Source organism: Thamnophis elegans, chromosome 4 (assembly GCF_009769535.1).
Source record: "Thamnophis elegans isolate rThaEle1 chromosome 4, rThaEle1.pri, whole genome shotgun sequence".
Classification (NCBI taxonomy): Eukaryota; Metazoa; Chordata; class Lepidosauria; order Squamata; family Colubridae; genus Thamnophis; species Thamnophis elegans.
The window spans coordinates 52988766-53015230 of record NC_045544.1 but is presented as its reverse complement, the minus strand read 5'-3'; the positions used below and the strand labels follow the sequence as shown (position 1 = coordinate 53015230).

The following is a 26465-nucleotide window of genomic DNA, read 5'->3' as shown; positions in this document are numbered from 1 at the left end:
TATATATATATGTATATATATGTATATATATGTATGTTTTTATTTGTGCTGATAAATAAATAAAGGAAGACTAGTATAGATCTATTTCAAGCTATTTAGCTCTCATCAGCTAGCCATATCCTTACTTGGGCATACCAGGGGTTGTGACTTTAAGTATATATATGTATATATATATATAAAATGAAACATCTGCATAAAAACAACCAAGCACAGAGAGCCCCAAGGACCCCTCAATTCAACCCATGAGCTACAAATATTCTCCTTTAACAATATAAAGCATTTTGGCATAGTGTTTTTATGCATGACAAATCTTCAGGGGTAGATTGCATGCTGAATAAATTTGGAGATATATTCCAAAAATGAGATAGATAAGTGAAAACTCTTCCACAGTAATGTCTGGAATATTATTAAATCAATGCATTTGAAATACTGTATATTCTTATGTTCCATTATACGGTTCTGAAACTGGAAAGATTAGAAATATCGCTGGGCCAATGTAAATTTGAAAACTTTGATAAAAATTGGTTGATAACAAAAATTAATACATATTCTCAAAAATCAAAGATTTTTTATAATACTGCAACCATGTATTAAATAATCCCATTTTCTTCATAAATAATTACTAATAAAGTTGATAAAGAGATCAACTGCTAGAGGCAATAGAAAACTAAATGGGGAATATCAGGGTGGTAAATCAATGTTCAAAACTAATCAGTGATAAACTTTAAATATATTTGAATAGAAAATTAAAACTAACAAGAACTAGTATCAGTAAAATAAAGGGGAAAAAAGAAAAAAGACAAAGACAAAAAAAAAGAAAGAAAGAAAAGAAAGAAGTACCTTCTGATTTTCTTTGCAGCAAGTATTAGATACAATTCGTAAGTGGTATGCAGCTGGTTCTTACCGGTTTGGGCAAACCGGTAGTAGCTGCTGCTGGAGGCTCCGCCCACCCACCCCGACATAAGGTGTGACCTTCTGCACATGCACAGAAGGCAGTGCACATGTGCAGAAGGTGAGTGTGCTCACATTTGTGAACCAGTAGCGAAGGTAAGTGAATCCCACCATTGATAGAATTACAAAATTAACTTTTACTTACCAAAAAAGCTGTTTTTTTTAATTAACTATTTTTGCTAAACATCAACAACATAAAAAATATTATCATTTTTTTTCTATTCACGCAAAAAGGTCTAAAAGGGGTGTCGAGTCAGCTATAAGCATTCTTTAATCAAGGAAGAGAGGTTGGACATATCTGCAAATTCCATCATTTTTCACCTGGCATTATCCCATTGTGGGTAGAGTTTTTCCACTTTTGATCATATAATAACCACACTGCAGAGTGACTAACTGTTTTTGCAAACATAGAGCTTTTTCCTGTATTACCCAGTGAAAATAATTCGAAGCCTCATTACTTTAAAAATCCTTAAAAAAAGATAATTTTTAAAATCTTTTCTATTAATACAGGAAAAAAATGTATATTTACAAAATGGGCAAGCTATCCAAATTGTAATAGCCTTTTATAAAAAGGTTAAAGTAACATGAATTTATACAAAAGATGTAAAGAACCAATGCACTCCAAACCATCTTATCCCTTTCATCTGTTAACAGTGGAACAAAGTTTCTACTTTGAGAAAACTTAGCTCATTATTTTTTGACACTTTGCTACTTCCCTTTTATCTTCCTTTTTCAAATATTTTATACTGAAAAAAACCCTTGTGTAGCAAGTAACAAAAGCTACTGGCATTAAAAATGTTAAGAACTATTGCTACTTTCTTACCCCTCTATGGCAAATAATGGAACAGAAATGTTTAAAATGGAAGGTGATTTGCCCTAGATGAACTGAACTACTACTAGAATGAAGCCATAACAATTAATTAGATATAACTAATATTGCTTTGTTTTCTAAATGACAATCAACAATTTTTAAAATATGAAATTCTTTCTTGACATTAAATTTTAATCTGGAAATGCTTGTCAATTGCAATATCTGAATTACTCCAGAATAATAGAATAATGGAGTTGGAAGGGACTTTGGAGGTCTTCTAATCCAACTCCCTTTCCTTGCACTCTCTTTTACAGACTGTCCTTAACTTACAACCATTCATTTAGAGACCATTCATACTTAGAACAGCACTGAAAAAGTGACTTATGACTGGTCTTTACATTTATAACCATGGCAGCATTCCCACAGTCACATGATCAAAATTTGGTTGCTTGGCCACTGGCCTGCATTTACAGGAGTTGCAGTGTTCTGGGGTCATGGAATCCACATTTGCAACCTTCCCAGCTAGCTTCTTCCAAGCAAAGATAATGAGATAATTGTCAGATAATACATCATTAGGTAAGGAAAGCCTTATTAGAGATGGATGTGCCATTGAGAAACAGCTGATCATCCTAAGCCCAATGACCAGGCATTGGGAGCAAGTACCAAGAGCTGGAACATGATACCAGTACAAGACATTTGAACTGCATTACCTAAGAATGGTCCATCCTCCCAAGTCCCACCACATTTCCATTTACACATTGTCATCATGATATTCCTGACTGACTGATTCTCTTCCTAACAAATACATAAGCTCTCCTGATCCCAGCCATATCTCCCCTGGCCCAAGGTCCCATCTACAATCTTAAAGGTACTTTTTCAAGACGCAACTGGATTTTCTTGTTTTTCTTTGAAGATGCTTTCAAGAAGCTTCTTCAGCTCTTCAGAATCCTCTTGCCCCTCCCAAAAAAACACCACTTTTTGGACAACTATGACCTGTTTGGCTGAGAATCTCCATAGTCATTCATCTACACAATCCTCACCCTCTCCAAAAATATTAGTTGACTGGACAACTGGATACTTCTGTAGCATCCTACTTCCTAAAAAAAAATGTCCCATATATAACCATAAAGACCAAAGGTCAGGAGGGAAGCTCAGGCCATAGAAAGAATTGTTTTGTTGCTTGCAAAGTCCAATTCCTATGGAAGGTTTATAAGCTTACTCTTTAAACAATGAAATCAGGCTACTCTTGCAGCAAGACACAAATTAAGACATTATTTCTTCAAATTTCAATTTCTAAATTTTAGAAGAATTTAATTGTTAAATGCAAGAAGATAGCTAAAAGGAACCATATGGTAAGCAGATGTGATGCAAACCAATTCAACTGAAGCCAGACTTCTTCGGCCAGGACAATTCCTCTGCGGATCCTGTTGGAAAAGGATCTGCCAATGACAGCACATCATGCCAGATTGTGTGGGTGTCTCGTGAAAGGGTAAGAGTCCACTGGGGACTGCAATGAAGCGAACAGCAGTATTTCAGTGTGGATACTAGATTAGTAGAATGAAAAACTGCTGCTTTTAGCATAAAGGCCTATCAAGAACCACAGGAAAAATGACTGAATTTTACAAGTTCCTTCACATTAGAGCTGTGTTTAAGCTATGTAGACTTTAACACCCAGAATTCTCCAGTGAGCATGCCAGCTGGAGAATTCTGGGAGTTTAAAGTTGCAAGGTTGAGAAACAATGTATTAGGGAAAGAGGAAAAATTACTGAGAATTCCAAGTACAGTAGTTACAACCCATTTCCCGAATTCTGGCGAGTGCATGCACATATGCATGTGTCCGTTCTCTCTCTCCCTCTCTCTCTCCCTCCTTCCCTCCCATTTTCTCTCTCTCACACACACACAACTGCATTTTGGCAACTGGCTCACCTTTATAGCCTTTTACAATGTTCTATGATTATGTGACACAATTTACAATGTTTTTTTTTACCATTTCCTGGTAAATGGCCCAGCAAAATACCCCCATGGAAATACAGTACATTGATCTGTGGCATTTGCTTCATGATTGACAGAAAAAATGTTGTAAAATCAGGTCCAGTCACCTTGATGCTTTGACTTATGATTTTTATGACTTATGATGGAAGTTATGAGCTCCATTAGACAAAAAATTTATGTGAGATAATTACAATTGCTGTAAATTTATCTTTGATGGTAGCAACATGATATATTTCTGATATCAAGAGGATGAAATATAAGCTGTAAGATACTGTCAGTTACATAGATACAGGGTTTTTTTCAGTATTGTGTTGTACGTAACACAATCACAAAGGGCTGCTAAATAAATAAAAAACTTGTTTTCGCGTTTGTAAAGGTAACAGGGGTTATAGGAAAGATTCCTACCCCATCACCGTCTCCTTCCTAGAGCAAATTTGTGTCTTACCATATATGAGAAATGTTTTAGCCAGACTTTACTTATAAAACAAGTATTTCCAGTATATTGTAAAGATAAATGTAATAACATGAATATCAGAACCAGATATAGCTGAAGTCTTTCAGTTTCAATATGACTAGCAATGAGTGAACATGACCAGCAATCATGATCATGACTAGCAGTTCAAAGAAAAAGGTAGTTAAAATGTAATTTTGTTTCAAATCTCTTAAATTTTATGAACATTATCACAACTCCCAATACCTCAAATGGCTATTAAAGAAGTACAGCAGTCACATAAGTATATGAAAGTCTGTTAAATATTTGCTCTGAATGGAGTCAGAGCCTTGGGAAACCACGTTTCCTAGTGATTTAATATAGTTACAGCAGCTAGTTCAATCATTGGATGAGTTTCCTAAACCAGAAAAGAATTTTGGAATGATAAATTTCACTGTTTTTAAGGAGCACCAGTATAAGTTTCTATACATCATAAGGCTGAGAAATTAAAGGCTGAGGATATTTCTAAAGGGCAGGTATTTTTAAACAAACCAACCCCCCTTCTATTTGTCATTCTTTTAATTTTTCTCAAATTGTAGGCAGCTGTAGGAAAATCCAACTATTCTTGGCTAACACTTTGTTGCTGAAATGATCTTATGGAAATCACATTACGTTCTATTAAAATATCTCCATTATGTTTCCATTCACAGTAGTGAACATTATTATTATATGCTGAACTTTAGATAAGCAATGCATAAATTCCAGATTAAGAATTTTTGTGGTAATTTACTTATTCTCTCAGGTTCCAGAAAGACATACTTGCAAATTCTTCATGTAGTCTAATGCATTGTAATCTGTTTAACCCAAAACCTTGACTGTCATTTTACCACTCTGAATTCTATTTCCAGGAATTTTCAATACTATATAAATACTTCCAGAAAACATTCTTTTCCATAGAAACCACAATCTATATTCCAATTGGCAGTCAATTTGCATGATTCTTATTTCCTTTATGAAATCACAGACAGAAAAAAATTGGACAATGTATTTGTGTTTGTGTTGTTAATGCAAGTCTACAATTTTTAGAAGTTTACCATATATTCACCATAGCAACAGTTTTATTGCAGAGGCAGATTTTTAGGACTGCTATCAACATATATCTAAAAAATCCTCTCTCTTGAATTTCCAGCGAGATCTCTGGAATAGTTTTTTAGCACAAATTCTGTTTAACAACCCCTCAACACTGAAATTTATTCTGAAGATGGACATTTTCCTGTTTCCAGTTCAGTGATCAGCCTCTTCCTACGACAATTGAATACAGTGTTATAAAACCTATATTTCCATCTACAGAGGTATCACATGAAGATTTATCTATGCTTTTATTAATTGCTTACTGCTAAATGTGTTATGAAAATTAAAGATTAATTGAACTGGTGAGTTCTTGATTTAACTGCAGGAAGAAAACCAAGGTCATTTTTGCACTGGAGTACCCTTAATCCCTGTGATGAGACAGGAACACCTGGAAAATGTCTGGTAACATGGTTCCATGTTGGTTTAAGCTTCAGCTTCAGATTCAGATTTAGTTTATTTGTATGCCGCCCTTCTCCGGGAGGGACTCAGGGCGGCGAACAACTCAAAAGGGGGAAAGGGGACATAAAACACAATACACGTAATTCAAATACACAAGAATCATACAGCCATACAAGTCGAGAGGGGAGGGGAACTCATCAACCCCAGGCCTGCCGGCACAGCCAGGTTTTGACGGCTTTCCGGAAGGCCTGGAGAGAGGTGAGGGTCCGAATCTCCACGGGGAGTTCATTCCAAAGGGCCGGAGCTGCTACAGAGAAGAGCCTCCCCCGGGTAGTAGCCAGGTGGCATTGGCTAGTGGACGGAACCCGGAGGAGGCCGACCCTGTGTGATCTAACGGGTCTTTGGGAGGTAATTGGCAGCAGGCGGTCTCTCAAGTACCCAGGTCCAATACCATGAAGGGCTTTATAAGTTACGACTAGCACTTTGAAGCGTATCCGGAGACCGATCGGTAGCCAGTGCAGCTCGCGGAGGATAGGTGTAACGTGGATGTACCGAGGTGCACCCACAATCACTCGCGCGGCTGCATTCTGGACGAGTTGAAGTCTCTGAATACTCTTCAAAGGCTGCCCCATGTAGAGGTAAATGAACATATGACTATCTTCACTAGTCTAAGAAAGAACAAGCAGTCTATAGACTCTATGCTGCAATTACCTCCCATCGTCTCGTTCAGACAATTCCAAGTCTGCACCAATTATTTTTAAGACATAATTTTCACCAGTGCTAAGGATATAATAAGTGCAGTGAAGGAGGTCACTGTAATTACAACCCGTCCCCAGAAAAGAACCCTGCCCTTTCCAGCAACAGTACAATATTACTAGGGTAGAATAGTTTTTTGGAGAAATTTGGGAGCCTACTTGTTGCCCTTGACCTTGATGTTCACTATTTTGGAAGCAAAATAATTGTTTTTCTACTACAATAAGTATTTTTCTTCTCTTAATGCTGTTCTGATGCTGTGATTAGTCTACCTATGCTGGCTAAGTGCAAGCCCAAGTTACCTGAAATATATTTCTGAAACATATATTTTATATACAATAGTCCTTGACCTTCAACCATTCATTTAGTGATCATTTTTGAGACCACTTAAGATGATTTTTCACACTTTCGACTGTTGTGGCATTTCCACAGTCACATAATCAAAATTTAGATGCTTGGCAATTGAATAGGTTGGTTGCAGAGTCCCAGGGGCATGTGATCACCTTTTGGGATCTTCTGACAAGCAAAGTCAATGGGGAAGTCAGATTCCCTTAACAAACATGCTACTAACTTAATAATTGCAGTTATTCACTTAATAACTGTAGCAAGAATGGTCATAAAATAGGGGCAAAGCTCACTAAATAAATGTCTCGCTTATTAACAGAAATTTGGGGCCCAAGATGTCAAGGACTATCGGTAGATTCAATTACAGATAAAAATTGTCTTCAATTACAGATAAAAAACCCACTACTCATGTTTAGTGCTATTTTTCTCCCAGCCCTTCATACAAATATGTGTTTGACCTTTGGGAACAATTTTTCTCCTTATTCATTAGAGAATATACGGCACTACAGGCAAGGAAAAATATTAGGGACTGCCCAAGATCTTTTCTTTTTGCTTTTAATAGCACAATGTTTAATATATTTATTGTATCCATTAATCGGGAGAGAACTTTAAATCTCATATATGATGTATTAAAGTATCATGCTTAATTGTGATATTATTTGTAATATCTGTTTCAGACAGGGGTGGGTTCTGGCTGCCACTACTGCTGGTTCACTCAGGGATGCGCCACGCACACACACATGCTTGATGCGAGCTGTGTGCGCATGCACCAGTGCAACAAAAAGTCCTCTGCGCATGCGCAGAAGGCAAAAACAAGATGGCACTGCCTATGGTGCCGCTGAAAGAACTGGTTTGTGGACGTGGTAGGCCTGGGTCGCTGCTGGTTCCAGCGACCCAGGCCACCAAGTTACTACCGGTTCAGCTGAATCGGTCCAAACCAGTAGGAACCCACCTCTGGTGTCAGACCTGGAAGACATCTTTTATATTGGGTCTTCAGGCCTGCCACATTTCCTACTGTGGAAAAATGGGAGGGAGGATTATATGGAGTATGGGTGAGATATAGTCAAAATAACATTCTTTTCTCAGAGAATCAAGGACATGTTGTCCTGTAGCTGCGAGGAGGTGACTGGGAGGCATCTCCAGTTTTGGATGGTGTCTGATTGGATTATGTGATGGACATGTGAGTGCCATTTGGGTGGGGAAAACTTTCAGATTCAGGTTTTCCCAGATGTGCCAATATGACATCTCTAATAAAATGGAACTTGGAGGAAACTCAAGCCTCAGAGTCTTCTTTCTCTGAGAGTGTTACTTGGAACCCTGACAATCTGTATTATACATATTTATAATATTTATAGTCTTCCTATACTCATGTTACACTTATTTTATTTTTTCCTGAAGTGTGATTTTTCCCTAGACTACTCAGCTATTTCATGGCTGAGTAGAAACGTATTTTCAGGTCCTTTACTCTAAATATATCATTTTGTGGGCAACACTGTTTCTATATTAGCAGCTTGAGAAATTTATGCTGTAACTGCTGTTTTTCACATGTAGTTCACAGTATGATCAATAATAACGTTGTGGGAATTTTTTCCCCCAGTGATGCAGGAAACCTCTTAGTATGTTGAACTTATAGATAAATATTCTCTCTCATATGGGTTAAGTACGAATCTGGGTCACCAAAACTAAAATAATAGTTTCTACATAAGCAAGTATTTGATTTTCTAAATTAATAACAAAAGTGTAGGTTAAAACTGCTGAGAGAAATAGATAAAATTTACAGCTTCTAGCAATGGAAGATAAAGACTAGAACTAGATCTCAGGTAGTGTGGATGAATTATTCAGTAATCTTTTCCTAAGAATAGAGACATTTTTAACAGTCACATTTAAGTGTACAATATACAGCATTGTAGCTGAAAGAAATAATTGAGAACAATTGGAAGAAGGAAAATTGCTGTGTGTGTGTGTGTGTGTGTGTGTGTGTGTGTCTATGTGTATATTTTTTCTAGGCACTTTTGAAATACTGCTTTGTACATTCTGGTATTTGTGACTGAGCAGAGTTCATATAGTGCTTCTAGGAAACACTGAACAAAACAAAAACTTTCAGGCACATTTCTTTCCCTTCCACCCAGAATTCTGAACACTCTAGTAAGAGCCTTATTCTCCTCAGCTGTTATGACTAATTATGAGACATCAAGTCAGTGTCCACTCTTAGCAACCCACATGGATACATTTTCTCCAGACTGATCTGTCCCCAATCTGACTTTCAGGTCTTCCAATGATATAGCCATCAACACTGTAATTGAGCTGATCTGTGGGTGAGCCTTTTCTTTTCATTCCTTTTGTCTTGCTCAGCAGGGAGATAAGTCACCACAAAATATGACCATAGATTGATAATTTGAGTTTACTCATTTGTGCCTCAAGTGAGAATTCTGAGGTGTTTTATTTAATAATCATTTGTTTTTTTAGGCCGTCCATGGTATTCCTAGGAGTCCTCTCTAAGTTGATAAGTTTAATACTTTTTCTATCCTGCTCCTTCAAAGTCAAGCTTTCACTTCAATAGGTTGTCACAGGAAAAACCATTGGCTTCACATTTTGATTTTTGTAGGTACAGATACATCAGGACATCTGAATAACTTTTCAAAGGCCTTCATGGAAATTCTCTCTCAAGTATTTCTTAACAAGAGATTCTTCTACTGTTGACAGTTGATCTTAAAAGGTAGAAGCACTTCAATATCTTCTCTGTCAATTTGAAGTCTGCTTTTTATATATGTTGTCAATAGTTGGTCTTCTTTATATTTAATCTTAGTCCCATTTTTCCCTATTCTTGCTCCTTCACCTCCGTTATTAGAGCCCATCGATCTTTTGCATTTTCAGCCACAAGCAGAGGATTCAGCTGGTTCACACCAGCCACTGCGGAATGTAATGATGAACCGGTGGCGGCCATTTTCCCGGGGTTGGAGAACTGTTAGTGATGGCCGGCTAGCCACACCCCTGAACCAGTCTAACTGTTGCCACTTACTCACCCCGCCCACCTGCTGCTTGTCTCACCTGCCCACCCACTGCTCGCTCAGCCAGTCCAACGCTCTCACTTGCTTGACGCTCACCCCGCCCATCCGAGCCTATATATGCCTTCACCACATGGCCGACCCCAGCTACATGCCTTGCCAGTTGCCTCCGTGCCTCACCCACTCTGCTCAGCTCACCAAAGGTAAGTATGTTGCCCGCTCACCCTGGGTTGGGGCTGGGGCCCAGGGATGCGTCATTCCCTGAGATCCTTTCGCTGCTGACCTCGGCCGGGTCGAGGAATGCGCCATTCCCTGGATCCGGCCTTGCTCCAGAGTCACTCCCCTCTCCCTGCCCCACCCTCCCTACAGCCCCAGCCCTAGACCCTCTTCCTCCCACACCACCGCCTCTTTCTTTGGGCTGCTTACATTCCGCAGTGGCTGGTCCAAAGTCCAGAAGGCAAGCTGACCAGAATTTTCGGTGGCCCCCAGGCAGTCCAAGGGATGTGCATATGTGAAGAACATGGTGACAACGGCAGCAGCTTTTTCACTGATTGGAGGACTTTTTGGTGGCCTGCAGCCAGCGGCTGGCTGGCAAAGAAGTCTCCCAATTGGCTCTCAAAGAGGCAGCGGCCACTACTGGCCACCAGAGTTGTGTCATCGGCATACTTTGGCCACTGTTGTTATCCCTCCCATTCTGAAACCATGCTGATCTTCTTCCAATCCAGCCTCCCTTAATATATATATTCAGCATACAGGTTGAATAAGTAAGGAGAGCACATACAGCCTGCTGCCATTCCTTTACCAACCTATTTTGCCATTTTCTGCCTGGCCTGTGGCTTCCTGACCTGTGTATAGGTTTTGAATGAGGATGAGATGTTCTAGGATTTTCTAAAATTTCAAAGCCATTTGATCATATATGACAAATGTATATCCCCTGCATGGCCACTTGCTTTCAGAATAATTAAAATCTTTGGCTAAGAATGGAAAGGAACCAACTATTTCTATAAAGGGCATTCCTTTTTTCAGTTGCACTGGCATAATTAATAATGAACTAAATTCTTGATTTGGCATTTTCAGCCATTGGAAATAAAAAACTCATTGTTTTGAAAGAAAACTGCTGGAAAAACAGTTGAAGCATTTTTTAATGGTCACTTGACATTGCTTAAAAATTACTGTTTATATTCTTAATGTCCTGAGAACTGTCCAGAATGATTTTAAGGGCTGTAGTGAATTCCTATATGTCAGTGTTTCTCAATCTCAGCAATTTTAAGATGTTAAGCATGTCTGGCTGGGGAATTCTGGGAGTTGAAGTCCACAGCTTAAAGGTGCTGAGGTTGAGAAATAGGTACGACGGGGACTACTGGGCTAGCCATTACCGGGGAAGAAGGGCTCGCTACGTCACAGCGATCCCTCATTCCGGCCCTGTAAGCTCAACTCAAGGACCAGGTGGCAAGAGAAGCCAGGGCCCTGGTCTCAGGTTGCTGTTGCTAAATGTCAGGTCTGTGATTCACAAAGCTCCCCTCATCCGGGACTTAATACTTGATGAGGGGGCAGACCTGGCATGTATTACTGAAACCTGGTTGGGCCATGAGGGAAGAGTCCCCCTCTCTGAAATGTGCCCAGAAGGGTTTCAGGTGCTCCACCAACCACGACACCAACGAAGGGGTGGGGGAGTGGCAATTATTATCCGAGGATCATTAGCTCCTCGCAGGAGCCCTGCTCCGGAGATTGTGGGGTGTGAGTCCCTTCTTTTGAAGTTGGACCTAGAGGTTCAAGTGGGCTTGTTTCTGACGTACCTACCTCCTAGCTGCATTACAACAGCCCTGCCTGCGCTCCTGGAGTCAGTAGCCGGGTTGGTGGTTGAGTTCCCCAGACTGCTAGTACTGGGGGATTTCAACCTGCCGTCCCTAGGCGAACACTCTGATGGGGCCCAGGAGTTCATGGCTTCCATGACAGCCATGGACTTGACCCAGGTAATTCAGGGTCTGACTCATATAGCGGGACACACACTCGACCTAGTGTTTCTCTCAAGGCAGTTTCAGGCCTGATTACTGCACCGAAACCACTTTGGTCCCACTGACCGATGATCTCTGGCGGGCCAGGGATAGAAGGCATTCCTCTAGCCTTGTGCTCCTTGACCTCTCAGCGGCCTTCGATACCATTGACCATGGTATCCTTCTGCGACGGCTGGAAGAGGTGGGAGTGGGAGGCACCGTTTTACGGTGGTTCTCCTCTTACCTCTCCAACAGGTCGCAGTCGGTGTTGGTCGGAGGATAGAGGTCGACTCCTAGGCCCCTCAATTATGGGGTTCCGCAGGGGTCGGTCTTGTCCCCCCTCCTATTTAATATCTACATGAAGCCACTGGGTGAGATCATTCGCCGGCACAGGATTAAATTCCACCAGTACGCGGACGACACTCAGTTGTATCTGCCAACTCAGTGTAGTGGTAGAAGTGATGTGCCAGTGCCTGGAAGCTGTTAGGGTCTGGATGGGAGCGAACAAACTCGCACTCAATCCTGACAAGACCAAATGGCTGTGGATGTTGCCCCCCAAGGACAGTCCAGCTAGTCCGTCCTTAAGCCTGGGAGGAGAAAATTGGCTCCCCTCAGAGAGGGTCCGCAATCTGGGTGTCCTCCTGGATCTGCAGCTAACTTTGGAACATCACCTGCCGGCTGTGACTAGGTGGCCTTTTGCCCAGGTTCGCCTGGTGCCCCAGTTGCGACCCTATTTGGACCAGGGGGCACTTCAAACAGTCACTCACGCCCTTGTCACCTCAAGACTGGATTACTGTAATGCGCTCTACTTGGGACTGCCCCTGAAAAGTGTTCAGAGACTACAATTAGTCCAGAATGCAGCCGCGTGAGCGATATTGGGTGTACCAAGGTACACCCCTACTACACCTATCTTCCGCGAGCTGCACTGGCTTCCCATTGGTCTCCGAGCACGATTCAAGGTGCTGGTTATCACCTTTAAAGCCCTACATGGCCTAGGACCCGGATACCTATGAGACCGTCTCCTGCCGCATACCTCCCTAAGACCAATAAGATTGCACAGGATGGGCCTTCTCCGGGTGCCTTCAGTTGGACAATGCCGGCTGGCGATGCCTCGGAGTAGGGCCTTCTCTGTTGCCGCTCCAGCCATATGGAATGAGCTACCCCCAGAGATCTGGACCCTACCCACTCTCATGGCCTTCCGTAAAGCTATTAAAACCTGGCTTTTCCGGCAGGCCTGGGGCTGTTGACCTCTTGATTGAGGTCCAGCCCCCCTTTGATTTGATTTGATTTGATTTGATTAATATTTGTAGGCCGCCCTTTTCCCTGAGGGGACTCAGGGCGGCTCACATAAAATCAGGGGAGGGGAATACAAACATTGACATAGAGACATATTATAAAATAGTAAGCAACATACATTCATCATTCGGGAGGGGCGGCTATCCTTGTCCCCAGGCCTGACGGGCTAGCCAGTTCTTAAGGGCTATGCGGAAGGCCTGGACGGTGGAGAGGATACGAATCTCCACGGGGAGCTCGTTCCAAAGGGTCGGGGCTACTACTGAGAAGGCCCTCCTCCTTGTAGTTGCCAGCCGGCACTGGCTGGCCGATGGAATACGGAGGAGGCCTAATCTATGAGATCTTATTGGTCGCAGGGAGGTAATTGGCAGAAGGCGGTCTCTCAAGTATCCAGATCCACTACCATGTAGGGCTTTATGGGTGACTAATAGCACCTTGAAGCGCATCCGGAGATCGACAGGTAGCCAGCGGAGGATAGGTGTTATGTGGGTGAACCGAGGTGCACCCACAATCACTCGCGCGGCCGCGTTCTGTACTAGCTGAAGTCGCCGGATGCTCTTCAAGGGCAGCCCCATGTAGAGCACATTGCAGTATTCCAGCCTAGAGGTCACAAGGGCCCGGGTGACTGTTGTGAGAGCCTCCCGATTCAGGTAGGGTCGCAACTGGCGCACCAGGCGAACCTGGGCGAATGCCCCCCTGGTCACAGCCGTCAAGTGGTGGTCAAACGACAGCTGTGGGTCCAGGAGGACTCCCAAGTTGCGAACCCTCTCTGAGGGGTATAGAATTTGACCCCCCCAGCCTGAGTGATGGAATATTGATCGAATCTTTGGGAGGGAAGCACAACAGCCACTCGGTCTTTTCTGGGTTGAGTACAAGCTTGTTAACCCTCATCCAGTCCATAACGGCTTCAAGGCCTCGGTTCATCACGTCTGCCGCTTCATTGAGTTGGCACGGGGCGGACAGATACAGTTGAGTATCGTCCGCATATTGATGGTATCTGATCCCGTGCCTGCGGATGATCTCTCCCAGCGGTTTCATGTAGATGTTGAATAGTAGGGGGGATAAGACCGAGCCCTGAGGCACCCCATATGTTAGGGGCCTAGGGGACGATCTCTGCCCCCCCACTAACACCGACTGCGACCTGTCCGAGAGGTAGGAGGAGAACCACCGCAACACAGTGCCTCCCACTCCCACCTCCCGCAGTCGTCGCAGAAGGATACCATGGTCGATGGTATCGAAAGCCGCTGAGAGGTCAAGGAGGACCAGGATGGAGGAATGTCCTCCATCTCTGGCTCTCCAGAGATCATCGGTCAATGCGACCAAAGCGGTTTCAGTGCTGTAACCAGGTCTGAAGCCTGACTGGAAGGGGTCAAGATAGTTTACTTCCTCCAAGGACCGTTGGAGCTGGAAGGCCACCACCTTCTCGACAACCTTCCCAAGGAAGGGAAGGTTGGAGACTGGGCGATAGTTATTAAGAACAGCTGGATCCAGAGATGGTTTCTTTGATTGGGTGCATGTTGTGTTTTCTTCTTAATCTTGTTGTATCTTATTGTTTTAATCCTTTTTAACATTTTTCATTTCTGTAAGCCACCCGGAGTCCTCCGGGATTGGGCGGCCTATAAATTCAATAAATGAAATGAAATGAAATGAAAATATTGCTTTAGCAATCTGGTACCTTGAAGTTGTATGGACTTCAAGTCCTAGGATTGTCCACCAGCAAGCAACTAGCAAGTTGGCTTGAAAATTCTGGGAGCTGAAGTCCACACATCTTAAAATGGCTGAAGCTGAGATGTGAGCTAAGCCTTACCTCAGCTTTAAACCTACCTAACTGATCTTTCTTCCTGCATCTATAGCTGGAGGGAGAATTGGGGGTGGTGGTGGGGAGAAGATTGCAGTTTAGTTTTTGTCAAAACTAATTAATGTAGAAAGGTTTTGTGAACATAGTGCAGCAGCAGTTTAGGCCAAATCTGACTTTGGAAAATGGATTTGATGGATTTGAATTACCATATTTTTCGGAGTATAAGACGCACCAGAGTATAAAATGCACCAAGGTTTTGAAGAGGCAATTAAAAAAAAGTAGGGTAGGTAGATAGAGGGATAAAGAGGGAGAGAAATACAGTAGGTAGGTAGGTAGGGAGAGAGAGTGAGTAGTTAGGTAGATAAAGAGAAAGAGAGAGAGAGAGAAATAGAGAAAGAAATACAGTAGGTAGGGGGGGAGAGAGAGTGTAGGTAGGTGGGTAGGTAGATAGGTAAAGGGATAGAGAGAAATAGAAGAGATAGAGAAATGCAGTAAATAGGTAGGGAGAGTAGGTAGGTTGGTAGGGTGAGGGAGAGAGAGAGACGAGAGAGGGAGGGAGGGAGAGAGAGAGAGAGAGCGAGAGAGAGAAATACAGTAGGTAGGAAGAGAGCGAGAGAATAGGTAGGTTGGTAGTATAGAGGGGGGAGGAGAGAGAGAGAAATACAGTAGATAAGTAGGGAGAGAGAGAGTAGGCAGGAAGGTACGTAGGTAGATAGGGGGGGGAGAGAAAGAGAAATATAGTAGGTAGGTAGAGAGAGGGATAGAGAGAGAGAAATAGAAAGAGATAGAGAGAGAAATATAGTAGATTGGTAGGGAAAGAGAGTGAGTAGGTAGGTTTGTAGGTAGAGGGATAGAGAGAAATAGAGAGAGAGAAAGAGAGAAATACAGTGGGTAGTATGGGGAGAGAGAGAGAGTAGGTAGGTAGGTAGATGTTTCCATGTGCTGGAGAAGGAAATCGCTGGAGCACCCAAGACTTTGTTTCTGCTGGCACAGCACTTGATCAATGTAATTCTCATCAATCAGTTAAAGAGCTTTCCAAAAGGGAAAAAAAACCTTTTTGCACTCTGCAAACCTCCCCAAAACAGGCCCGTTTTTTTTTTCAAATAAAGGTATCAATAGCCTTGGGGGGACTTCCAGAGTGCTCCTAGCAAGGGGGGGGGGGACGACTAGCAAAAAACGGTCCGTTTTTCGCAAAAACGGGCCCTTTTTTGTCAAAAAATTGCATGCATAGCCTTATGGAGACAGAGAGTGCTGCTGGGGGCTGGGGGCGGGGCAAAAACAGCCAATTTTTTGCTAATTTCTGCCATCCCCAGCCCCCAGGAACTCTCTGAAAGCTTCTATAAGGGTATGCATGGCCATTTTGGTGAAGAGGTGGGGCTTCGGGAGGCAAAAAATGCTGTATTCAGTGTATAAGATGCACCCAGATTTTCACCCTCTTTTTTGAGGAAAAAAGGTACGTCTTATACTTCGAAAAATATGGTAAGTCCTGATGAAAACACTTAAAACAAGTTTATCCAATACTTTGCACAAACTGCTGTTATTTCTGGAAGTGATTCAAAGCCAAAAACAATTTACTCTAAGATTCCAAATAGTCAGTAGAATTTTCCGCAAACATTTCTGAGATTTCAGAAGCCAAAACTTCTGTGCTTATAGGCACCAGTGATTTGTATTCGGTAATACACTCAAGCCTGAAATGTTTATCATTGGTTTCTTCTAGAGTAAGAATTATATAAAACCTGTTATTTTATATTACATTAAAACTTAAAACACAGATATCAGTTTTAATTTTCTACGTTATAAATTGAGCATAAAGAAACAGTCGCTAAGGATTAATCTCACTTACTAAATTTAATAATTTAATCTTAAACGCCTCTCTGAAAGGACCCTTCTAACAGATAATCTTTTGAAATATTTTGGGAGCTTTGTGGGACATCTATGGAGATTCTCAGTAATACAATCATGGTTGTCTCAAAGGTGCTTTTTAAAAGGCAACTGGAATTTCCAGTTGCCTCTTGAAAAAGCACCTTTGGGAGCTTCGTGGGAATTTCCCAAGATAAAATACTATCATCAGAAAAAAAAAAAAAAACCCCAGAAATCCTTGTTATAACTTTTGAAGTTCAGAAGCATCCAGTGTCTGAACAAAGGCCTCTCTCAATCATCTAAAAAACAGAAGTTATACACAGAAAGGGAAATGTTTTTCATCCAACAGAAACAGAAGCAACATTTACTGAACCTCGGCAAGGAAATGTTTTCAAAGATAATTTATTGTGGAGATGCAGATAAGGCATACTTAACAACCATTCTTTCAGTGACTGCTCGAAGTCTGAATTAAGTACTGAATGAATGTTAGCTATGACTGGTCCCCAAAATTATGGCCATTGCAATGCCCCTATGGTCACATTATCAAACCTTTGCTGTTTGGTAACCTGCCTGCAATAAAGAATGCAGGGGTACTTTAACTTATCTCTCATCCCCCCCCCCCCAAATCTCTGCCTTTTTGGCCCACCCTGTGTTCTACTCACCCTGCCAGTCTTACCACCCCCAGCTGACTTTCATTGCCTTCTTCCCAGTATGACAATATACGCTTTGGACAACCTGTAATCCAACTTGGAATGGGCTGGATTGAGGTAGGTCCTCACGATTGGTGGGATTCAGTTAATGACTGAAATGGAAATTGCCAGGACTGCTGCTGCTAAGTGATAGTCACATGATATTGTACTTTATAACCGCATTGCTTAACGATGGAAATTCTTGTCTAAATTACTAAATTGTTCTAACTCAATATGCTTAATTGAATAAGTTTCTGCGAAGAGAATGTAAGTAAATGTAATTTACATCAGTTTTGAAACTATATAAATAGTTGGCATCATGCTTTAAGTAGTTAAAGAAATCAGAATAACAAAACTAAGTATCCAGAATCAGTGATTCTCATTGGAGGAGATTCTCATAAACAGTTAGGATACTGCTAGTTCTGTAAGCTGAACTGTCTAAAAGATCCCTTTCCACCACTGCAATGGACTCCTTTAAACTCCATTAGGCGCCAATTTATCTACGACAAAGAGGTCACATACCGTCTCTGCTATAACCAACCAAAGCAGAAGTTAAATGATGTCATCAGCCTGCTGGGACCAATATAGTCTTATTGAACCACTGTTGTTGTAAGCTGTGTTTGACCTGGTGTGTTTTGCATGTAGACGTTACCTCAATAGGTAATAATACCTCATCTCTGGTGGACCTCAACATTACACTTGTCACTTCAAATAAGGTGGAGCTAATTTTTCCTCAATTACTTTTTCAATCACAGTATGAAAGATACCAAAGACTGCTATTTTCTGACTGGTCAGAAAATGGAACTACTCAAATTCCCTAAGTCAGGGGTGTCAAACTCTATTTCATTGAGGGACACACCATATGTTTAACCTCGGGGGACTGGGATGGTCAGGGTGGCATGACCAGCTTGATGTCACTCGTGCTGGGAGCGCCTGTGGTTGCCCAAGCACTCTGCATGTGACAATGGGCTCCCAAGCTCGTTTTCCGGCTTGCAAGGTCTCCTGCAATCTCTGTCAGCAAAAATGGAGCTTGGGTGGGCTGCATGTGGCCCTCCCAAATGCCATTTTCGCTGGCAGAGGCACCACGAGCCAGTTCTTGACTGTTTCCAGGGAGCCCCGCAGGCCAGATCTAAGCACCCAGTGGGCCCAGATCCGCCTGTGGGCCTTGAGTTTGATAACCCTGCCCTCGATAGTCTTGATCGATGTTTGTGTTGAGAGAAATTTAGTGAAGAATTGGAATTCTCTATTTACTCGCTTCACCCAACTAAGTCTACATAGAGCATGCCAAATTAGTTCTATTATCCAAGATCAAATCATCAGTGTTTATGCTTTTCTCATTTCCATCAGTTATACAAAGATACCACCACAACTTAAAACTTCTTAATAAAGTAATAAATTGAGGCAGCAACATTTGGAATAACTTACTAAGTATCTCTCCTCTTGCCTCATATTTGGAGTACGGATCATATGGTTCTGCTCCCCTCTCCAGTCTCCAAAACGGCGAAAAAAATAGTTAGATAAAAATCGATTGATAGGATCTCTAATAATATTGATGTATACTGGTTGGTCTCCTCCAAATCTGGCGAACAAAAATAAAGAAAAATCAGAAAACTGCAAACAGAACTTTTAAAAATTCAAAAGGTGTCAGAAGAGAATATATAAGAGTAGAAAATAGAACTACAGTAACCATTGGCAAGAGATAAAATGTTTTTAAGTTTGAAGATTAATAAATCAGAAATTTAAATATGTACACCAAAAAGAATATAAAAACTATTTCAATGTATTTTTATACTGAACTTAATGTGGAATAACTTATTTTACCAGACAGAAGACAGTTTACTGTAATATTAATTTTATTCAATAGGATACCCTATCCTATTTTATAAAGTGAAGTATACCATTGTTGCTAACAGAACCAGATACAAGACTGCAGACAAAAACAGTATGTTTAAAAAATGGTTTAAAAAATGGAAGCCCCAATCAGGGCTTCCAATGCTTTAGATCTACAGTAAGTGAAGTAGTAACCAGATCATATCTGCTTACCTGCACTAATGTTTATGTACTTGGCTTTCCTATACCATCCACTGAGACTACAATAAATATAGCTAAAATAAGGATGTGTTCTAAAAAGAGAAATTGCCCCAAAAGCAAATGGCTTGTTTCCCAGTAAATATTTTCTTAGTTTATATATCCCAGGGAGGTTAATATGTATTTTTCATTTTAAGGATTAATTGAGAGGAAAGCACTGAACTGTTGCAGGGAAAATGCTTTTTCTTTTTTAATTATAAAGGCTAACACATATCAGGGTAAAATGTATGAAATCTTAATAAAATGTCAGGGTAAAATTGAAAATCCAGATGTGAAACTTACATGATAATAAATAATAAATCAATTTCCAAATTCAGTGTAACATTCCAAGTCTATGATCCTAAGCACAATTATTTGTGAGGATATTCTGTTGGACAATTATGTCATTACCATGGCTAGCTATACAATTTCCACATATAAAAGCTTACAGAAGGGTTGAAAGAATTTATGACAAATATGTAATACAAACGTTTTTAATAATGTTTAGTGAGTTAGATATCTTAGCTCTAACATAGTTATCCTACTCAGATGTTAGATGTTGCCCTATTTAGATGTTAGAACTAAGGTCTCCAACTCACTAATGATTATAAATCCTTAAGTTTACATTATAAATTGTAAAATTACATACAGATTCTATATTAAGATCATTTTAATGATTACTTTCAAAATATATTCTAATAAATTGGATTACTACTTTCAGATCTACATAAAAGCAAGGTTAAAATGTGAGATAAAGAACAATATTGATATACATAATTTATTTGGAATAATATACATAATTTATCTGGAAGAATATAATGGAAACCAATAGGATTTAGATACAATTATACTAGCATCTAAATTGTTAGGAGTATGTAGCCTTATTGCCGTGTAAATATTTTAAATTGAATAAAAGGATACCTGATGTTAAAGTTTAATTCATTTTTCATGAAATTTAGACACTCTACACATTTTTTTTAGATTATGCACCATGTCATCAGTGTAAATGCAATACCAAGAATTAATGGAATATAAATTTATTTTTAATATAAACAAAATTTGTCTTTAAGACTGACGTTTTAGTTATTCCCCAGAGTGCTTTGTGCTTCTTCCAAACTTTAGCCCTATAATACTTTTAGCTTGAAATACTATAAAGTGTATTTATACAATTATCTGTTTTAAAACAAGTACAAAATCCTCCATTCAAAATAACTGACAAAATGAATTGTGACAATTCATTGTTCTTGAAGTATTAATGCTAAGATTATTAAAACAGAACTGCTAATTTTAAATCTCACAATGGATTATGAACAAGATTTGTAGGCCAAGTGCTTATTTTTCTTACTTATTTTTCATAAAGTCAGTCCAGTTCAGCTAGCAAATCAACTTTGTATCAAAGATCACAATCAATTAAGACTTAACAAGAGGTTGAATACACTACCCCACGAGGTTAATCTAAAGGAAACAAAGATCCTTTAATTAAATCATAAATTTATGTGGTGTCAACTCATGAAACTATTCTAGGACAGGAGTCCCCAACCCCTGCTCCATGGACCAGTCCACAGCATGCCATGCAAATAAGACCGTGCAAACAAGCGAAGCCCCATCCACAATATACAGGCAGCATGCAAAACAACGCCCCCTGTGGTCTGTTTAAAAATCTTTCTCTACCAATCTGTCGTGCCCAAAAGGTTGGGATCCCCTGTTCTAGGAAGTATAGCAGCTAAGAACAAGACTTGGAAAAAGAATTATTAGTTTGAGAAAGCATACAAAGTATTTTAAGAAATTGAAATAGAATAAATTGCTTCAAAGAGATAATAGCGAGCTAACATAGTCTGGAAGTCTTATTTCAGAACATAATTTACAATTCTGGGAATATTAATCTCAACCCAATGGAATTGAGTGGTGGATTTTGTTTATACCAAACACACACTTCAAGGGATTGTCATTCTAAATTCTATTATTTTATTGATATTTCACAAAATAGAAACATTTAGTAAATAGGAATTGATTTCAATTACATAAAAAAAAAATCCCAAACTCTATGCTTATTGTTGGACTAAATTATCAAGAGGGAATCTGCATTATCCACTTCATTCACAATGCTTGACTAGGCCACATATAAAATAGGTAACAGAGTTAATTAGGGTGACCAGACGTACCGATTTCAGCGTGATAAGCACGCTTTATAACAATTTTTCCCGTGTCCCTCCACCTTTTAAAAAAGTCCCGATTTTCTGGCTTCATGTTGAAAGCCCAGTGGATTTGCTTAAGAAATCCTAACCGGGGCAAGACAAAAGACACCCTGTCTAACCTCTCTCTCTGTGTCTCAGTACTTTCATTGAAGATATTAAAACGTTAAAGCAACAAAACGGACCTCCCCCCCCGTGCCGTTTTTACTCACTTTTATAAGAAAAAAATGATCTAGTACCATAGAGCTACAGGAAATGGCTAGAGAGGTTACTTCCTGGATTTTCCAGAGGGGAGGGGCACGTAGGTTCGAGGACTGCTCCAAAATATGGTGGCATTTTTCCCTGACTAATTTCACCATTTCAATTTGCTCAGTTCTTTGTATTAACATCTACATCATTCTGGGTTTACTTGGAGTGCAAGCCTGCTGGTAAGTGGGTTTTTTTCTTTTATTTTAAAATAATATTTTATTTATTGTGCATAGGATTTATTAAAATAGTTTTATTCTGTGTGGATTTAAGTTAAGAAGTCCCTGTTATTAAGCTTTCCTCAATTAATCTCTGAGTAGATTCCCACCAACTTCAAGATCCCAAGGGCACATCTTGGAAGCTACACCTTTGCTTAGTTTATAGATGATGCCTTTCCTTAAATATGAAAATAAATACATTTATTGTTCAAATGTGTACATCTCAATAGAAATGACTCTCAGGGGTGACAACAATCCACTAAAATAATAATATAAAACAGTAATTACAAAAACAGGAGCAACTGTTATGAAAATTATTATTAAAAAATAAAGAATAAAAATGGAGTTATTAAGTATATTAATTGCAGCAACCACAATACAATACCTTGGTTATTCTTTTTATTAAACTAGACATACCCAATTCCAAGGAATTAAAAGACGCTTGCTCCTGGGGAGGAAAGCTATGGCAAATCTAGACAGCATCCTAAAAAGCAAGGTGACCAGATTTTCAGTAAAGAGGGACACCTTTGACTGGGGGTGGGGGCTTGATTAAAAATTTTATACGGAGCAACAAAAATTTTCATACAATGCAAAAATAGTATTGTAATATTTTTTTTTATTTCAACATAACTACAATTTACAAATATAAATTGTAACTGTGGCCAAACATCAAAATTTTGATCGTGTGACCATGAGGATGCTGCAACGGTTGCTAAGAGTGAAAATGGTCGCTAAGTGTGAAAAATGGTCATCAGTCACTTTTTTCAATGCCATTGTAACTTTGGTCACTAAGCCCATTATACCACCTTTCTTGCCACAATTCTTAAGTGAATAACTGCAGCTGGTAATTTTGTATTTTAGATAGAATCTTTTTTTAAATTGTCTTAGACTATTTTTAAAAAGATTCTATCCAAAATACAAAATACCAGCTGCAGTTATTCACTTAAGAACTGTGGCAAGAAAGGTGGTATAGTGACCAAAGTTACAATGGCATTGAAAAAAGTGACTGATGACCATTTTTCACACTTCACGACCATTTTCACACTTAGCAACCATTGCAGCATCCTCATGGTCACGTGATCAAAATTTTGATGTTTGGCAACAGTTACAATTTATATTTGTAAATTGTAGTTATGTTGAAATAAAAAAAATATTACAATACTATTTTTGCGTTGTATGAAAATTTTTGTTGCTCCGTATAAAATTTTTAATCAAGGCCCCCACCCACCCGCGTCAAAGGTGTCCCTCTTTACCAATCTGAAAATCTGGTCACCTTAGAGTTAATGTATGTAAATCACAGAATAATGTTAAAAGTTTACAATATGCACAATCACATTACTAACTGTGCAGAGCTGCATGTGGCACCTGGGTTACAGATTGAACACACCTGCAGTTCATCTCTCTATATAAAAATGGCTGTGTGTGTGTGTGTGTGTGTGTGTGTGTGGGTGGGTATGGGTGTATGTTCCAGCATAACTCTGGAACGCCTAAAGCAATTTCAACCAAACCTGGTACTCACTGGAAAAAAAACATGTGGGGGGGGGGGTAAGACACCCCTAACACCCCTCGGGGTCTGTGTGTTCTGTTAAGATACAGCCTGTTGTGCCTTAAAATGGCTTCTACTGTATTTCCGTAAAATGGCTTTTATTGTACAGTGCAGTAGAATGGTAACAGTTTCATGGTACTCCACAAGGGGGCTCCCTCTGGTAAGAGGGAAAATCCAACATTAGAAATTACATTTGGTTTGGACATTTGCCCCCTATAAATAAATATCCTGGCAACGCTGGGTTATCAGCTAGTGATTAATAATGCCCATATGTGGCATATAGCCCAAGTCAGAACAGGTATTGCAGAACCAGGTGTATCAATTGTCTAACCATGCCACCTACTGACTTGCACATTTGCCGAAATCTTCTATAGCCTTACCAATATACATGAAAAGGGTGGTTACAAGAGAAGGAGGTGGACATGTAACTGTGGAATGTTCTCTCACCAAACTGATTCAAGCAGTATCGATGAATTAGATCTTGCTGCCATTTAGATTTCCAATTTTAAACTCCAATTTAGCTGCACAATCTGAGAAAGGATACCACTTCAGTCCTCTTGAATTTAGTCCCTATTTTATATTCTGCTCACTTGCCTGGACCATCTTCTACAACAATAAAAAAAAGAGGGAGAGGGGGACTCTGCTATTCTAGATATATGCTCTTACCAATTATCACAAGAAGTCTGCCAGCACCTTTCAGACTGAAAAAAGTTATTACAAAATGTAAAATGTTGTGTGAACTGCAGTGCACTTTATCCAGTGTATGGAATGGGTAAAGCGATGTAGGGTTTAAATTGGGGATGCGGTACTTTAAAAGGAATCCGTAACTTTTCCCACATCTAGCCTGCATTTCCCTAACTACTGCTTCCCCTACTTTCCTCAGTCCCCTGGCCCCTTTAAGTTCTACATCGAATTAGCTATCCCGTGCATGATGCATCAAATGAAGTGATACATTCTGGGGCTCAGAATGGCTTACGCCTTTGGATAAAATCTGTTACTCAAAAAAAAAAAAAAAAAATGGACTACCAGACTCCTCCTGAGTTTTGGCTAGCATAGACTAACATGGCTCTCCTGCTACAAAAACTATAGTATAATTTATAACTAAACATATCTTCTGACCTAATTAGCCAGAATTCAGAAAAGCTATCCATTTGCACTAGAAGACCCAGATTTCTGTACATATCTTTGGTCAATGCCAAACTTCAAGGGCAAACGTAGCAGATGGGAAAGCAGAATAAAATATGAAATAAATTATAAATTGTGGCACACCTCCCATGAGCCTAAAGAGAATAGAATTTCATTCATTCAGCTCAAGAATTCTCAACATCTTCCAAAACATACATCACTTCATCATGACAGATGTAGATTGTCTTATAGGGACTTCCACCCTTCTTCAATTTATGTTTGTATCACTAAGGCAATTGCTTCAGCTAAGAAGTATTTACTGTGCGCCTTCTTCCCCTCAAATGCCAATCTTTCAATTAAAAAATAAGCAGCTGGAGGAAGTTAATGCTCACAATCCAATGCTGCAATGTTTTTCAAAATTCAAAAAAACCTGTATGCTATATTCAATTAAACTGATTCCGATATTTCACTAGATAGTTTACCTATGTGTAGCCCCAAATATAGGGGGGAAATATAAAGAATGAAAACATTTTTCCCAGGGTTAGGTTGGAAAGATTTGAGCTGCAAAATTCTGGAGAACTAGTTGATGATAGAAAAAAGTAAGGAATAGTTGCTATTTAAAAAACAAACAAAAAATGTTTGAAAATCTCTTGACTGCCATCTAGTGGTCACTTTGAGTTTTGCAGCCATGTTTTGGCATCCCTACTAAATATTTATTTGTTTTTGTTTGCTTGTTTATCAAACATGTACAAGATAGTAGGTATAAGTATGAACACGTACATGAACAAAGGAAATGGATACAAATAAATGGGGATGGTAGGACAGGGACGGTAGGCACGCTGGTGCGCTTTGGCACACCCCCTTTAGGGACCTCGTAGGAATTGGGTGAGGTCCATGGTAGACAGTTTAAGGTTGAAGCTGTGAGGGTTTGGGGATGTAACAACGGAGTTAGGTAAAGCATTCGAGGTGTTGACCACTCTGTTGTTGAAGTCATATTTTCTGCAATCGAGTTTGGATAATAATTCAATAATTCTGGTCTGACCTGGATCGAGATAACAAAGGCAGCCACCATTTTCATTCCTTACAGCAGCAGAGCATGTTGCCCGCATGATGCAAAATGCCACATGGAGATAAAGCATACCCTCTTGCCTAGTCCCAATACTAAAAGATGGCTATTCCTGTTTATAATTGTAGAGGGAAGAGGAACTCTTTGTAGTTTTGAGGCACCAGTGTAAGAGCTGCTACTAGGGCATTAGGATCTGCTATTAGAACAGTTAGGATGAGGATTTCTGTTGCTGTGAGATGTGAATATAAAGAGGAATAACACTGCTTAGTGGCGCCAATACCTGTGTTCCAGTTGCCATCATTAACTGAATCCCGCGGTCATTAGGTGAGGCAACTTCCAGCTGACTTGCTACAGCCAAAGTCAGTGGGAGAAGTTGTGATTCCCAGGCTCACAGAAAGGTAAGTGGCTGATGTGAGGGAAGATTGGGGAGGGTGTTTAAAAGGCATGGGTGCAAAGGAGGACCAAGAAAGTACAAGGGATACAAGAGGTGACACATGGTAGGGTGCATGAGAGGGCACAAGAGTTGCATGGGTTGCAGAGGTGCATGTCAGGAA

General features: G+C 40.2%; 1 protein-coding gene across 1 annotated transcript in view; it reads right to left on the bottom strand.

The window, feature by feature from the left end:
- UST (uronyl 2-sulfotransferase) overlaps positions 1–26465 on the bottom strand; it is a 157232-nt gene that overhangs the window by 22293 nt on the left and 108474 nt on the right. The window contains 1 exon segment of the mRNA XM_032217056.1: positions 18877–19030. Coding sequence (XP_032072947.1) covers positions 18877–19030 — 154 coding nt within the window.